Here is a 17443-nt window from a genome sequence, read left to right on the forward strand (position 1 = left end):
GAGCCTCTGGCCACCCAGAGTATAAAGATGGTTTTTCCACCGCCTTTTCAGCGAGGCGTGGCTGTGGGGTGCACACGGTAGGTGCTACCATGAGGCATGTCCTTAAAAAGAGGCGGATCTCCTTTTTCTTTCCTTCCCATTCTGGTGCTCAGTGGATATGAACACTGGAGGTCCACCTTGGACCATGAAGTGGAGGGCCATCTCCTAGAGATGGGGAAAAGGAAGCTGGGAGTCACCTGCACCCCAGATGCCCGGAGAACACTGTATTAGTTTCCTGTGGTTGCCATAACAAATCACCACTGACTGAGTGGTTTAATACAACAGAAATTCATTCTCTCACAGTTCTGGAGGCTGGAAGTCTTCCCTTTCATGAAGTTGCCCCTTCTCTCGTGTACTTCCATTGTTTGGATTACATGGCCCGCAAGGTTGCTGGAGTAGAGAAAGAGAGAGATAGAGGAGGTACAGACACTCTTTTTTTATTTTATTTTATTTTTTTTTAAGATTGTTCATTTTATTTTATTACTAGAGGCCCGGTGCACAAAATTTGTGCACTGGGGGAGGGGGGGTCCCTCAGCCCGGCCTGTGCCCTCTCACAGTCTGGGAGTCCCCAGCAGATGGCCAACTGACGGCTTAGGCCCACTCCCTACAGGGACAGTCGGACATCCTTAGTACTGCTGCGGAGTACTGTGTTGAGCATCTGCCCCCTGGTGGTCAGTGCGCATCATAGCGACCGGTCGTTCCGCCGTTGGGTCGATTTGCATATTAGCCTTTTATTATATAGGATTACGTAAAATATCTAGAGTTTCAAAATCCAATCTACAAAGCAAGGTCCACTCAAATAAATCTAGCTTATAGTACTGTCCCCTCTACCCTATCCCCTCCTTTCCACTAAAGTTAATTATAAAGTTATATATTTTTTATTTTTAAAATATAAGCAATTATGGACCTAGAGTCCTCTCGCTCTTTATTCAATACTATACAAAATGTCTCTGCCTTACTTTTTAAATTTTTATTTTATTTTCTATCTTACTTTTTAAATTTTCTGTTTTTTTATTATGGCAAAATATACATAACATAAAATTTATATTATATATTTTTATTGATTTTCAGTGAGTAAGGGCGAGGGAGTGAGAGATAGAAACATCAATGATGAGCCCTAACGGGTTTGGCTCAGTGGATAGAGCATTGGCCTGCAGACTCAAGGGTTCCAGGTTCGATTCTGGTCAAGGACATGTACCTTGGCTGTGGGCACATCCCCAGGAGGGAGTGTGCAGGAGGCAGCTGACCGATGTTTCTAACTCTCTATTCCTCTCCCTTCCTCTCTGTAAAAAAATCAATAAAATATATTTTTTTAAAAAAAGAAACATCAATGATGAGAGAGAATCATTGATCGGCTGCCTCCTGCACACCCCCTCTGGGGATCAGCCTGAAACCCGGGCATGTGCCCTTGACTGGAATTGAACTCGGGACCCTTCAGTCCGCAGGCAGATGCTCTATCCACTCAGCCAAACCAGCTAGGGCACATAATATAAACTCTCAGTTGCATTAAGTACGTTCACCATATTGTGCAGCCATCACCACTATCATCTCCAGAACTTCTTTCATCTTCCCAAACTGAAACTCTATTCCCATTAAATTTACACTAACTCCCCATTCTCCCCTCTCCCCAACCCCTGGCAACCACTATCTACTTTCTGTCTCTCTAAGTTTGACTAGTCTAGGCACTTCATCTAAGTGGAATCACACAATAGTTGTTATTTTGTGACTGGCTTATTTCAGTTAGCATAGTATTTTCAAGGAGGGAGAGTCATTCATAAATGCCTCAGCCCTGGCATGACAATGTTGCAGCTCATTGGCTAGATCTAGTCACATGGCCCCAAAGGAACTACAAAGGAGGCTGGGAAAATGCAGAGGAGCACGTGGACTATTTTGTGAGACACTGGGTTCTGCGGCGAGACAGCTGTGTCACATGATACATGCTCTTTTTTGCTTAAGCTAGCTTAAGTTGGTGGTTGTTCCTTGCAACGAAGGAATTCAAATCACACCCATTCTATACATGTGTCTCAACATCTGGTGTAGAGGGGAAGCTCAGAACGGGGGACTGGGAACTTTTTTTTTTTTTGACTGGGAACATTTTTGCGCTGCTTTTCAAAATAGAATTACAGGTTGTTGGCATTAAAAGAAACCTGAATCCAGCCCGGCCGGTGTGGCTCGGGTGATTGGAGTTCCTCCCATGCACCAAAAGGTGGCGGGTTTGATTCTCAGGCAGGGCACGTACCCAGGTTGTGGGTTCAATTCCCGTTGGGATGTGTGCAGGAGGCAACTGATGGAGGTTTCTCTCTCACATGGATAGTCTCTCTCTCTCTCTCTCTCTCTCTCTCTCTCTCTCCCCCCTCCTCTCTCTAATATCAATTAAAACACACACACACACACACACACACACCCTGAATCCAGAGTCTCGGCAATATTGTAATTTGACTTTTTGTAGACTGCATATCCATTTCAATCAGTATTTATTAGACACAGTGCACTGAGCACCAATGATGCCTCAAACACTGTGAGGACTGTGGGAACACAACATTTAATAAAATGTAGCCTCATTCTAGTTTATGGAAAACATTGTTTTTCCTCTGTTGCTTATAAGTACGTGTTTGACCTATGACCTAAATGTTGGTCATTATTAGACTGTGCTTATGAGGGAAATCTATGAGTAAACCATGAGTATATTTTTGAGTTGTATAATTTCACTTCCTTTTTCTTAACACTTTTACTATTAGTAATACTGTATCAAATTCCCCCTTTTTTCTTTTCTTCTTTTCCTTGTATCTCTCTCTTTCTCTCTTTTTTTTGTAAAGTTAAATAATGATGCCACATTTCTCAAACGTTTATGAAATCTTCTACCCAGGAATGACTCCTCAAAAATTTTAAGTGCCAGAATAACTTTTCTAAATCTGTACTTGATGGCCCCAAGCCCATGATCTGACGTTACTGCACAGCATAAGAGATCAGCAAGCTTGGCAGGGATATAAAAATATTTATATGAATGTAGAATTAGATACAAAGAGGGAATCAGGCCCAGCTGGCGTGGCTCAGTGCCTGAGTGTCGATCTATGAAACAGAAGTTCACGGTTCAATTCCTGGTCAGGGCATATGCCCGGGTTGTGGGCTCGATTCCCAATATGGGGTGTGCAGGAGGTAGTCAATCGATGCTTCTCTCTCATCATTGATGTTTCTATCTCTCTCTCCCTCTCCTGTCCTGTCTGAAACCAATAAATATATATATATATATTTTAAAAGGGAATCAGTTCTGTGTCTAAGTAATCAAGACACTCAGGATCTCATGTTGGATCGTCCCCAAATTAACTGCATCACTTTGAGCAAATTTTTAAAATTCCCTAGACTTTAGCCCAAAGATGAAGAAGGCAATATAAAATAATTCAGAACAGCAGAGAGTGGCGTAACATAAAACAAGGTGAAAATGAGGAGATGCAAGGTTAAATGTTTTCTTGGAACTGCGTAGCTAAATCACATGACATTTTCTTTTTAAGCCTGCAGCGAAAGAAGAAATCTGGTTGTTTATATTTCTCTTGCATTACGATGAAATCTTCAGGAGATATTATGACTTCCCTCTGTAGGACTCAGCAGTCCTGAAGGGGAAAAAACAACAGCTGATATCTCGTAGCTGCGCTGAGCTATCAGCTTGTGGAAGCTAGTGCACAGTCGTTAGTAAGTAAATGCCTTTTAGGGAGAAGGTGGACAAAGAATGTTGCAGGGTATGATGATTCCATGTGGGGTCACTCACACATGAATCCTTCACTCCCACTGGCTCTCCGCCAGACTCAGAAAGAATGATTACATGTCATGATTTTCGCCGGCCTTCCCACAAAGCCCAGGACGGATGAGGACAATGCTTAGCTCACGGCCACCTGACTCGCATGACAATGGACACTGTTCTCGGGTGTCGTATTCTGATTGGGTTGGTTGGTCAGAGGCAACACTGCACCAACAGAAAGAGCAGCCAGTTCCTAAACAGACCATTGCTTGGCACAGAGGAAAGGAAGGACGCTTCTGTTCCGGGCCTTTCCTCACCCCATCCTGTCTCCTCCTCTCTAGTCCCCCTTGTCTTGTCCTTGGGGTCAGAAGCGGGGTGCATCTGTCTGTAGCTTACCCTTTACCCTCTGAGGGCCCATGAGACCTTGGCAAGTTCCTGTGAGCTCTGCCTCTCACCTTCCACATCCCTAACTGGGGACGATCGTGTACATACGTGAAGGAGACTGACGGTGCCTACCACAGAGTCTTCAGCAGAATGGAAGCTCAGACGTGTCCATTATTCCTATGATGTGTTTTTCCCTCTGTGGACAGTCTGCTCCTTTCTTTATAAAGAGGAATCATTTAGAGGAGCCCATCCCACGTTGGAAGCAGTTTCCTCTGAAAAACACAGTTACCAGCTTTATGGATGGGAATATGAAGATTTTGAAATGGAAACGTCACACAAGAAGTTATAGGTAGCCCTGACTTGTTTGGCTCAGGGGATAGAGCGTCGGCCTGCGGACTGAAGGGTATCAGGTTCGATTCCGGTCAAGGGCACGTACCATGGTTGTGGGCACATCCCCAGTAGGGGGTGTGCAGGAGGCAGCTGATCAATGTTTCTTACTCTCTCTCCCTCTCCCTTCCTCTCTGTAAAAAATCAATTAAAAATATTTTTAAAAAGTTATAGGTAGATTCTGGGGGATAATAGGTTTCAAGTCATAGAATCATGAATGTCAGAGATGGGATGAACTCCTCGAGAGTTTATTTAGAAAGAGCTTCTGGCCTACTTCACCAGGAAACCTGGTGTTCTCTCCCTTTTTGCCTGTAGAGACAGGGCCTTTGTTGGTTTTGAGTATATTTACCCCCAGGAAGCAATTGTCCTGTTCTTAAACTGATTGTTGTGGGTTGAATTGCATCCCTTCAAAAGATATGTTCAAGTCCTAACTCTGGTACCTGTGAATATGACCTTAATGGAAATAGGGTCTTTCCAGATGTCACCAAGTTAAGATGTGGTCATACTGGAGCCCCAATCCAATGGCTGCTGTCTTTATAAGAGGAGGAAAGTTTAGACACAGACCCAGAGGGAGAACACCAGGTAACAATGGAGGCAGAGCTTAGAGGGATGTATCTACAAGCCAGGAAACGCCAAGTGTTGGCTGCAACCACCAGAAGCTGGAGGAGGCAAAGAAGGCTTGTCCCCAAAGCCTTCAGAGCCAACATGGCCTTTCCACACCTCACCTTGATTTTGGATTTTAGCCTTCAGATGGTGAGAGAACAAATTCTGTTGTTTTAAGCCACACAGTGTGTGGAAATTTGTTATGGCAACACAGGAAATGAACACACTGACCACATGACCACATCTCTTTGTCCCTGCTCTTATTTAATCTGTGAAATAGGACAAATTCTTGCTCTTAATAACTTTGAGATTTCTGATGGAAATTTGAATATAATTAATATGTAGTATTTTTGTATTAAAATAATACACATTGGGGTTGGGGAAGCTTTCTGGTGACTGAGTTGGAAAGCTCTAAGGAAGAAGAGAGACACTCTATGAGTCCTCTTCTGTGCTGCTCCATCCAGTGCCGGAGATCCTGTCCGGAGAACCAGGCACCACGAGAACCATCTGCAAATGCTGCTGACACTTCCTGCTACTTCAGAATAAAAATATGTCTTGTAAGTATTCTGAGCTCTACAAAGGCTGCTGTGGAAAATCAGAGGTAGCATTATTTTCCTTTGCCTCTTTTTAAAAAAATTATTATTATAAACGGACTTTCCCTTCCTCAGAACTTGTTATTCATACCTTTCCCCTCAAGATATCTTCTCTCTGGTGCCTGACCATAATTCTTGTTCTGATGTCATTGGCGAGTCCACCTCTAAGCAAAGGTGATATTTTTCCATTCTATCAGGAACTCAGCTATTTATTTCAATCCATTCATAGACTTGTAGCAGAAAAGGATATTTTGGTTGAATACACTCCCTTATCAGATTATAGATGCATCCGTAGCACTGTGGGGTGAAATTGATAGAAACTCTGTTGACCTCATGTTCTTTTTATATCTCTCACGACTACAGTGAGTCACATAGAACTTGGAACTGATATAAGCTGGTGACCTGAAAAAGGACTCACTGCTTAATTACATCATCATTAATGATAAGCTGTCTGGCCTCCTACTTTCTAACTCCAAAACACTGTTTGTTCTGCCTGTTGCCCGAGGAATCCTTTGTCCTGGTGCTGGGGCTAGTTCTGCACGCTTACTTTCTGGCTTCAGTATTAACTCTTCTTGTGAGCATTACCCACGTGTTTCTATTTTTCTCAAGCTCTAAAGAAAAATATGAATGTCTATATGGTTTTATGTTTCCATGAATATAGCCTTTTGACTCTCAGGTTGTCTCTAAAAGACTTTTTTATTGTCCATTTCCCACCCTTTTTGGTATGCTTTAAGAAGAAACACTTTTTTGCCCTAGCTGGTTTGGCTCGGTGGATAGAGTGATGGCCTGTGGAGTGAAGGGTCCCGGTTTCTATTCCAGTTAAGAGCACATGCCTGGGTTGTGGGCTCGATCCCCAGTGGGGGGCGTGCAGGAGGCAGCCAATCAATGATTCTCTATCATCATTGAAGTTTCTATCTCTCTTTCCCTCTCTCTTCCTCTCTGAAATCAATTAAAAATATTTTTTTTTAAAAAAAAGAAGAAGACACTTTTTCACATGAGGTGTTGGTTATGATTGAGGTGTTGTTGTTGTTTTAAACTTGTGATTATTCTCAGTCATCTTGCTCGTTCAGACTCCTGGTGCTATTTTTAGCACCGAACACCTGTTGTTTTAGATTAGATTAATAATGGAACAAAATTTCTTGGTTGTTTTTTCCCCATTTTCTCAGCTAACAAAATATTTGCAATCTGCCTCTGAAATGATCATTTTAATACGTACTTTCATTTATTCAAGAACTTTGCAGAGTATATCAATCCTGGGGAGATTATGGCAAATACCCCGCTTCTGTGTATCTATGCTATTTTATATATTTCACATTGTGCTTAGCGAAAAGATCCCACATTTTGTAGGGTGATTGGGTGGACCCCAAGGATGGGTAGGGGATGATGAGAAGGAGGGTAGGTAAGTGGAAGATGAGATCTTCAGCTGATGTTATGGGCTGAATTGTGTCTCCCCCGCAAGTTCTTATGTTGAAGTCCTCAAACTGTGTCTATATTTAGCGATAGGGCCTTTAAAGAGGTAATTAATATGAAATGAGGTCATATGAGTGGACCTGAATCCCATAGGACTGGTATCCTTATAAGAAGAGAAAATTAGGACACCTACAACATGTGACAGAGATACAATCATGTGAGGACACAGCAAGAAGGTGGCCAATTGCGAGCCAAGGAGGGAAGCCTGACAAGCCATCAACCCTGATGATACCTTGATCTTGGGCTTCCGGCCTCCAGAACTGCGGGGAAATACATTTCTGTTGTTTAAGCCATTGGCTCAGTGGCTCTTTGTTCTGGCAGCCCGAGATGCTAATACAGCTGGGCACTGGCCACAGGCCTTCCCTACTGAGGGCCTCAGCCTGCAGGGCAGTGGGAGGGGCCGGGAGGAGAAGGAGGGTGGCAGTGCCCTCATTTTGGACATCTGCTTGGTACCACTCTCAGAGTTCTGAGTATGTCATCATTTCTAGGCCGGCTGGCAGAGATGGAAGCCTGCTTGAGGTGGGGAAGGGGGCGCAGTGTGGGTGATGACAGCCCACACTCCTGGAACAGAGCGCTGGCTGCGAACGTTCGCACTAGAATGATCTGGCTGCTGTCATACTCGATTCCCTGATGGCTGACGTTGTTCCTTTCTTAAAAGCAAATAAAACTCTACCCTTTAGAAACAGAAGGAAACAAAACAATTAATCTGTACAGGCTTCTATTATTCTCTATAAGGCTTTTCTGGCTGAGTGACATGATGAGTTAGTGTATTAAAAGGGGCAGTAAAAGAAAATCAAGCCATCCAAGAGACCTACAAGCCTTCCTCGGGCAAGTGTACTTGGTTGAACAGTGTCTCCCAACGTTCGTGTCCATAAGGAAACTGTGAATGTGACTTTATTTGGAAATAGAGCTCTTTGCAGATAGAGTTAGTTATTTAGATGGTATCATACTGGATTAGGGTGAGCCCTCGATCCAACATGACTCCTTAAAAGAAGAAGAGAACCGAGAGAGAGACAGACACAGAAGGGGGAAGGCCATGTGATGTTGGAGGCAGAGACTGGAGCAGCACAGATGCAGGCCGAGAAACGCCAAGGAGAGCCAGAAGTCACAGGAAGCTAGGAAGAGGCAAGGGAGGATCCCCCTGCAGCCTTCAGAGGGAGCACAGGCCTGCCAACACCTTAATTTTGGACTTGTAGCCTCCAGAATTGCGAGAGAATAGATTTCTGGTTTTTTGTTGTTTTTTTTTTGTTTGTTTGTTTTGTGTGTGTGTGTGTGTGTGTGTGTGTGTGTGTGTTTTAAAATATATTTTTTATTGATTTTTTTACAGAGAGGAAGGAAGAGGGATAGAGAGTTAGAAACATCGATGAGAGAGAAACATCGATCAGCCGCCTCCTGCATATCCCCTACTGGGGATGTGCCCGCAACCAAGGTACATGCCCTTGACCGGAATCGAACCTGGGACCCTTCAGTCCTCAGGCTGACGCTCTATCCACTGAGCAAAACAGGCTATGGCAGATTTCTGTTGTTTTAAACCACCCAGTTTGAGGGACTTGATTACAGTGGCCCCAGGGAACTGACAGGAAGGGAGCAGGGCAGGGACAAGCACAATGATTGACAAGTGTTTGATGGCTTGTATGGTACAGCAGCTACATGTCCAAATAAGAGATTTGGAACCTGTGGTGAGTGGTATATCAGTGGTATTGTATCTAGAACAGACTCTCAGAAATTGTTCTTCCCGGCCTAGCTGGTTTGGCTCAGTGGATAGAGCATCGACCTGGGGACTGAAGGGTCCTGGGTTCGATTCCTGTCAAGGGCACATGCCTGGGTTGTGGGCTTGATCTCCAGTAGGAGGTGTGCAGGAGGCAGCCAGTCAATGATTCTCTCATTGATGTTCTATCTCTCTCTCTCTCCCTTCCTCTCTGAAATCAATAAAGATATACTAAAAAAATAAATTGTTCTTCCCCTCCTTTCACACTATTCGATAAGTGGGAACCACTGACTGAAGTTCCATGAGAACATCTTGAGGGTATCCACTATCTCAACCAAGATATCACAGAGAAAGAGCTTTAGAACCAGAGAAAGCCTCGTCAACTGTGAGGTGATTATTGTACCTCCAGTGTATAAAGAATCTTCCATATTCTGAAACATCAGAATAGCTGCTGTGGGAGGCAAAATGAACCAATTCTTGAGAAATCTTTCCCTTTCTGAGAATTATCATTTAGCAACAGGCACAGGAAGGTCCATGTTGGAATGGCAATGTTTTCTTAAGTCTTTCGGATGTAAACTTGAAATCTGAAGTCCTGGTTTTAAGGTTTAGTGTACGGTATGCTGGTCTTTTCTGCTCAAAGGACTTGCGTGAAGATCAGCGAGGTGTACATTGGAAGCTGATTGTAAATGCAATGGCTTCGTTGCCAGGTAGGGGATTCCCGAGCAGCTAGGTGCTGTGGTGGGAATCTCACTGGATTAGCAATTCCAAGGTTGGTTTCCAGGAGGCCTGACATCAGAAATGTGCTGCCTGATCCTAGGCAAGTCGCTGCAACTTGCCGAGTCTTCTTCACGGAGAGGCTGGCTGCGTATGGTTGCTAGAATGTTCTACCACTCCCCACGGAGTGAGACGGGAGGGGCGTTGGCTCCTGTAGTGGTAGAATAGGGTATGTCCAAGTTCCAACACTCATTACCTGTGAAGGTGACCTTGTTTGGAAATAGAGTCTTCGCAGACATGATTAACTTTCTCTGGATGAGATTCTCCTGGACTAGGGTGGGCCCTAAGCCCAATGACCCATGTCCTTATAGGAGACAGAGAAAGAGAAGATACACAGAGGCACAGGGGAGAAGGCCACGTGAAGAGCTGCGTGAAGACGGAGGCAGAGGTTGGAGTGGTGCGGCTACAAGCCAAGGATGGAGGAAGCCCCAGAAAGCAGGAGAGAGGCACGGAACGGATTCTCCGTCGCAGCCTCCAGAAGAAAGCAATTCGGCCAGCACCTTGATTGTGCATTTCTGGCCTCCAGCACCGGGACAGAACACGTTTCTGTTGTCTGAAGACACGAAGTTTGTGACAATGTCTACGGCAGCCCTAGCAAACTAATACAGTCCCTTAGAACTAGGGACCCATGAGAAATCTTGCTGCATCTGATGACTGGAAGCCAGTGCTGTCCATCCCTGCCAATCTTGGTCAGACCAAATACCTACAGAATTCCAACACAGGTTGTATTAGTTTCCTCTGGTGACTTAAAAGAACACACTTTTATTCTCTTATGGTTCTGGAGCTCAGAAGTCCAAAATCAGCCTCGCTGGGCCAAAATCAAAGGGTCAGCAGCCTTCAGAGGCCTTAGGGTAGAATCAGTTCCTGGCCTCTTTCAGCTTCTGGTGGCTGCCAGCACTCCTTGGCTTGTAGCCATGTCACTTCCATCTTCAAGGCCAGCATCTCTGAATCTCTCTCTGCTCTGCCTTCGTGGAGACTTCTCCCTCTACGTGTGTAAAATCTCCCTCCGCCTCCTTTTCATAAGGACACATGTGATTGCATTTAGAGCCCACCTGGATCGTCCAGGACAAGCTCCTTAATCACATCTCAATCATATTTGCAAAGATACTTTTTCCATATCAGGCAACACTTACAAGGTCCAGAGATTAGGACCTGCTATCTTAGAGAGCTATTATTCAGCTGGCCACAGGGGCTCAGCCTGTGCTTTTATTGAAATGTCAGAGAAGCAACCTCAAGCAGCCCAGTTAACAGGGCTGGAGGCTCTGCCTTCATCTGACTCTCTTCCTCATGCCTCTCAGGGTGAGGGTAGGGTGGGGCAAGTCCTCTTGGTTTGGGCCTTCTGAGAATATTTCCTCAATTCTCCAATATTTGAGTGTCTGTCTCCTGCCCCCTCCCAGTCTGATGTCTCCCAGACCTTATTTTGAAAATCACAATTCTTTCAACAGTTTGGGACCTGTCCTCTATCTCCCCAACTATTTACTACTCCAGGCTTCAGCCTGATGTCACTGAAGACATTTCTTTGTTGGCTCAGAATTGTGTGTGTGTGTGTGTGTGTTTGTGTGTGTGTGTGTGGTGCTAAGAGTGAGCTTGGGTTCCTACTCCTTGGGGGAGGACCCTGGTGCCCTGCTTGCTTCCAGGGAGTTCTTTGACCAGAAAGGGCTGTGGTCAGATTCCCTCTGAATCACCCAAGGGCGAGCACACCTTACCGCGTGGAGCATTCCATTTCTCCCAAAGACATCCTGGCCTAATAGCACATGAGGAAAACGCTCTCTTCCTATTAAGAGTGCTTTTGGATCCACTCCTGGAACATCTCTATCCTGGCATTATTGAATAAAATAATTCTTCCCACCTCTATTCTGTTTTCACCCCAAGGGCTCCACACTGACTGAGAATAGCTCTCTCTGAGTCATTTGGGATGAATGGTGCTATCCTTGAACACACTGTTTCCTACTTCTAAATTTATCTCTTGCTAGGAGTGAGTGTGTGTGTGTGTGTGTGTGTGTGTGTGTGTGTGTGTGTATTCACCCAGCTGCATGAATGTTAATGAATTAGAGAATTGGAGAGAAGTGAAAATATATTTGAGTTTAGGAAGAGGGAAGGGACTAAAATGATACAAGAGAATGATCAAAGAAGGAAGGACATACCAAGAGAAGACAAGAGCAGGCTCCAAATTCTCCTAAAATGTAGAAGCACAGAATTGTCTTCTTTTTCCCCTCCTCCTCCTCCTCTTCCTCCTCCTCCTCTTCCTCCTCCTCTTCTTCTTCCTTCTTCTTCTTCTTCTTGGTTAATCCTCACCCGAGGGTATTTTTTCTTTTCTTTTCTTTTCTTTTTAATATATTTTTATTGATTTCAGAGAGGAAGGGAGAAGGAGAAAGACATAGAAACATCAATGAGAGAGAATCACTGATTGACTGTCTCCAGCACACCCCACACTGGTGACCCAGCCCACAACCCAGGCAAGTGCCCTGATCAAGTGTTGAACCATGACCTCCTGATTCATAGGTCGACGCTCAATCACTGAGCCATGCTGACAGGGCCCAAGGATGTTTTTTTCCATTGATTTTTAGAGAGAGCCGAAGGGAAGAGAAAAAGAGAGAAACATTGATGTGAAAGAGACACATTGATTTGTTGCCTCTGCACACGCCCTGACTGGGCTGGAGGATGGAACCTGCAACCCAGATACATGCCCTTGCCTGGGAATTGAACCCAAGACACTTCGGTGTGGGGGCCAGCACTCTAACCACTGAGCGAGCTACTCTGGCCAGGGCCAGAATGTTCTTTTATGCTAGTGTGTTAGGCGCAAGATTTGTGGTACCTGAAGCTTTTTTTATTTTTAAAATCCTCCACCTGAGGATTTTAGAGAGAGAGGAAGGGAGAAAGAGAAACATCAATGTAAGAGAGAAACATCGGCCGAAACCAGTTTGGCTCAGTGGATAGAGCGTCGACCTGTGGACTGGGGGGTCCCGGGTTCGATTCCGGTCAGGGGCATGTGCCTGGGTTGCGGGCATATCCCCAGTGGGAGATGTGCAGGAGGCAGCTGATCGATGTTTCTCTCTCATCGATGTTTCTAACTCTGTCTCTCTCCCTTCCTCTCTGTAAAAAAAAAAATCAATAAAATATATTTAAAAAAAAAAAAAAAAAAGAGAGAAACATCGATTAGTTGCCTCCTGTACGAGCCCAACAGGGGATCGAACCTGCAACTTAGTTAGGTACGTGTCCTTTACCCAGATTCAAACCCCACAACCTTTTGGTGTCCAGGACGACCCTCAAGTCAGCCATCAGGCCAAGGAAAGCTTTTTAAAACATGGAGGGTCCTCCTTAGAAGGAAGAATACAAAACAATGAATACAGAGTTAAGTACAGGGCTTTGGGTGAAACCGCTTAGTCCCGAAGCTTAAGCTTCATTAGCCGCAGGGCAAATCCTCCGTCTTGGTTGGGATATGATATCTCATTACTCCAACTTCTCAATGATGTAGTTCCAGCTAAAAGCATTTGAATCATATATATATAATGTTAGGAATCTAAAATATATGTACTATATAATGTTAGGAATCTATAATTATATAGTGTTACGAATCTGTCAAATAATCTGAGATCTAGAGGGGAAACCTTTACACATAGATTTTTAAAATTATAAAATAACATTTCTATATCACTTTATAGTTGAGGACACCCTTTCAAAGACGTTACTTCATTTAATCCTGACAAGAACCTTGTGAAGAAATTTTATATTTTATCCCCATTTTACATAAGGGAACCTAAGTTTGGAGAGTTGGGAGTTTTGCCCCAGTACATAAAGCTTAGGTTAATAGAGGAAGTGGGCGGCACCCAGGGTTTGACATGTGCCAGTATTCACAGGGGGTTAACACTATTGGCAAACACCTCTCCTTGCCAGGGGGTAGGTGGGGGTAGGGTAGGGGTAAATCAGACAAGAGAGTTCATTGAAACTGCCTCTCTCTCAACATTGATCCTTCCTACCTGTCTCTCCATCCCCTTGGATTTCTCAGCTTCAAGCCTGACAGGCAGAACAGTAAGTCATTTGCCCCACATAGGGCGGGTGAGCAAAAAGCAAGGACCTTTGATGCTTTGGGGGATGCCTACAGAGGCAGAGCTGTCTCTCTCTGCAGGGTTGTCCCCAAGCTTGCTGTTGTCCTCTGAGCCACATACAAGTTCCAATCATGAAATCACAGGGGAAGAAAAGTCCAGAAACTAGTCTGGGACCTTTAAATGTAAGTGCCCCAAATAAAACTTTTCTCCAGCCACATTTCTACCCCCCATTCAACATGAAAATAGTTTTACTGGATTCCAAGGACGATGGCAGGCGGCTGCTGGAGTAATGAGATAGACTTGTCCCCTTTGCCCCACAGCCTGAGAGTTTGGTGGCTTAGCCTCCTACTTCCAAGGAGGGCCAGGCCACGTCAGGGGAAATAGCTCTAAGAGGTCAGATTTCACAGCAAAGAGCAGAAATAAAGAGAGGAGTCTAGAGAGCAGTCTGGCCAGGTCACAGTGGTTCTCAACCTTCCGGCCCTTTAAATACAGTTCCTCATGTTGTGACCCAACCATAAAATTATTTTCGTTGCTACTTCATCACTGTAATGTTGCTACTGTTATGAATCATAATGTAAATATCTGATATGCAGGATGGTCTTAGGCGAGCCCTGTGAAAGGGTCGTTCGACCGCTGGGCCAGGAGATGTATGGGAATATCTGTGCTGTATGAGGGCAATGATGAGGAGAAAAGAAATAAGGTTAAAAAACCAAAAAACTTATGGAGGGCTTTATAGTATTGGTGGAAATACACCCAACGGACTTGCTTTTTCTCAAATTATTTATAATTGTATGGAATGGCTATTTTTAGATTTTTTAATGCTTCCCTTTGGGTTGTAGCTTTATAAGCATCATCCCTACAACCTAGAACCCCACGTGATGAAATCACAGAGCAGCAATGAGAAATGAAGCATAATTTGCAGGATTTTAAATGTTAGTATCTCACCATATTCAAGAGGCAGCAGCAGCAGTCTAATCCTAAAATTAGAGCAAGGACCACATTTTTAAAATATATTTGCCACCTTTGCAGCTGGTCTCTAGTTGCCCACCGTGGGCTTTGTTAAAAACACCACCGTGAAGAATGCAAATCACTCTCTACTCCACTCCCCACCTCACTCTGTTGACCCACTCACTTTGCTCATCCAAATGCCCTTCCCCCAACACACACACTTCCCTGTGCTTCCTGGGCCTCACTGAAGAATTGCTGCAAAATTGAGAAAAAGGCTGGAGCAGTGTTAGGAAAACCCAAACCCTATATTTCCTTGAAACGAAGGGTTGCTTTTACAAACTGTTGAAAACTGAGATATTATTTTTCTTTAACCAGGAGAAGCAACAACGGGTTTAAAATCTGGGCGATTTTTCCAAGGATGGACCAAGTTCCTACAAGAGTAATTCCGCCTCTGCTGTTCTCTGGTGCAGTACAAAGCAGTCTTTGAAACATCTCTAAGGTGATTAACAGAAGGCATTTCAGCCATGGTTACTGATTTGAGATGGTACAGACCCCAGCAGGCCATCAGCCTGAGTATTACAATTGGCAGAGAGGAAGAACAGGCCACAGCCACAGTTGTGGTTTAGAAAAGTGCTAAAGAAAAAAAACCTGTTCCTTACACTCCATTTAAAAGAGTATACAGTGCAGAGAGATGGCTTACAGACTTAACTAGACCTCACTTTGACAACATTTAAGATGGCTTACGGACTTAACTATACTTCACTTTGACAGCATTTAAGATGGCTTACGGACTTAACTATACTTCACTTTGACAGCATCTAAGGTGTTAGGAAACCTCAAAAATATTAAGCAGTGTATGAAGAATAAAAAGAGGTAGGCCTGGGACTCCTGGCTTGTCAAGGTAAAAGGTTCTAGATCTTTAGGTAATATGTTACCAAAACATATGTTTTTGGGTGTGGTAGAAGAATGAGTTTTATACATACACACACACAAAACTAGTATTTTTAAAAAATGTATTTTTATTGATTTCAGAGAGGAACGGAGAGGGAGAGACAGAAACATCAATGTTGAGAGAGAATCATTGATCGGCTGCCTCCTGCATGCCCCCCACTGGGAACTGAGCCCGAAACCCAGGCACGTGCCCTGACCAGGAATTGAACCGTGACCTCCTGGTTCATAGGTCAACGCTGCTCAACCACTGAGCAACACCAGCCAGACATAGTATTTTTTTTTTTTAAATAAAAACAATCTGACAGCATTTATTGTCATCTGGTGATAACACAAGGGTAATCAAAGCAATATGAATAAATGTTTAAGAACTATACTCCCAACAAAGGACACCTAAAAACCACAACCTGTATTGCCTTCTCAACAATTTCTCACGTTATTAGTCATTTCTAGTTGGAGACACTTTGGAGCAGAGCAATATCTCCTTTTAGTATGATCTGACCCAGTTGTTTTCTTGACTTTGTTTTAGAATGAACCTCTTCTGCATCATCTAGTACGAGGTTCATATACTCATCGAAACCCTCCATCTGCAAGGTCACTTACCCTTAAAGCCACACCCGAATTGGAGAGCTATTCTGCAAGGGTCTGCAGATGAGGTTGATGGGCTGCACCCTCCCCTTCTGCACTTTCTGGCCCTGGCCATGCATGGTACACCCTGGTGGAGGCTGATAAGGACTGGACTAATCCAGGCCTTTAAAAAAGATTTAAAGTATTAAAAGTACATGGGTATAGCCCTAGCCGGTTTGGCTCAGTGGATAGAGTGTGAGCCTGCAGACTGAAGGGTTCTGGGTTTGATTCTGGTCAAGGGCACATGCTCGGGTTGTGGGCTGCAACTCCAGTGGGGAGGCATACAGGAGACAGCCAATCGGTGATTCTCCTTCATCATTGATATTTCTCTCTCCCTCTCCCTTCCTCTCAGAAATCAATAAAAATATATTTTTCAAAAAGTACATGGTTATAAAAATTAAAACAGTGTACAGGAATATAAAATTAAAAGGAAAAGTTTCTACTCTCCCTGCATTCCTGATGCCTTCAGCTGCCACATCTCTCCATTGGCATTCCTCAGAGGTAACCACACTTCCTTGTGTTTTATTTCAGAATGTTCTGGGCATTAAAAACATACGCTCTCTTCCATCCTCCCCTTTTAAAAACACAAATGGGACTTGGGGTGGTGAACACACAATACAATGTACAGATGATGTATTGTAGAATTGTACCCTTGAAACATATAATTTTATTAACCAATGTTATCCCAATATCTATATATATAAAAGCCACGCAACCAGAACAACGGAATGACCGGAACAACTGGTTGCTATGACATGTAATGCGGCCGGCCAACTGGACTGATGGGGGGGGGGGAGGTGGTCCCACCCCTGATAGCCCACCCCCCCAACCCCCTGCAATCAGAGGCAGGGCCAGCTAGCCAACCACCCAAAGCCCCTCCCTCTGGCTGGCCCCACCCCCTATCAGCCCCCATCTGGGTGGGTCAGCCGGTCCCCACCCATGCATGAATTGGTGCACCAGGCCTCTAGTATTCAATAAAAAAGAAAAAAAAAACAATTGGAATACTTAAAAATACTATTCTGCAACTTGTACTTTTTCTATTTAATAGTATATGTTGGGCATATTTTTGAAATTAGCTTATTTAGAACGGTCTAATTTCTTAACTGTCTCGTCTGTTTTTTTTTAATTGAAAAGTAAGTGCATAACAGAAAGGAAGGAGAGGCAGCTGGCTTTAGACAACTAT

The 17443-nt window shown here is 44.1% G+C and overlaps 1 protein-coding gene across 1 annotated transcript; it reads right to left on the bottom strand.

Annotated features, from left to right (window-relative positions):
* Nucleotides 1-16082: 16082 nt before the first annotated feature.
* Nucleotides 16083-16340, bottom strand: LOC308528757 (small nuclear ribonucleoprotein E-like; the record flags this gene model as incomplete). The annotated part of the gene is given in 3 exon segments (XM_081104534.1): nt 16083-16232; nt 16235-16241; nt 16243-16340. Coding segments are annotated over 3 exon segments (255 nt in total).
* Between the last annotated feature and the right edge of the window lie 1103 nt (nt 16341-17443).

The sequence above is a fragment of the Myotis nattereri genome, assembly GCF_964212035.1.
Source record: "Myotis nattereri genome assembly, chromosome: 13".
Classification (NCBI taxonomy): domain Eukaryota; kingdom Metazoa; phylum Chordata; class Mammalia; order Chiroptera; family Vespertilionidae; genus Myotis; species Myotis nattereri.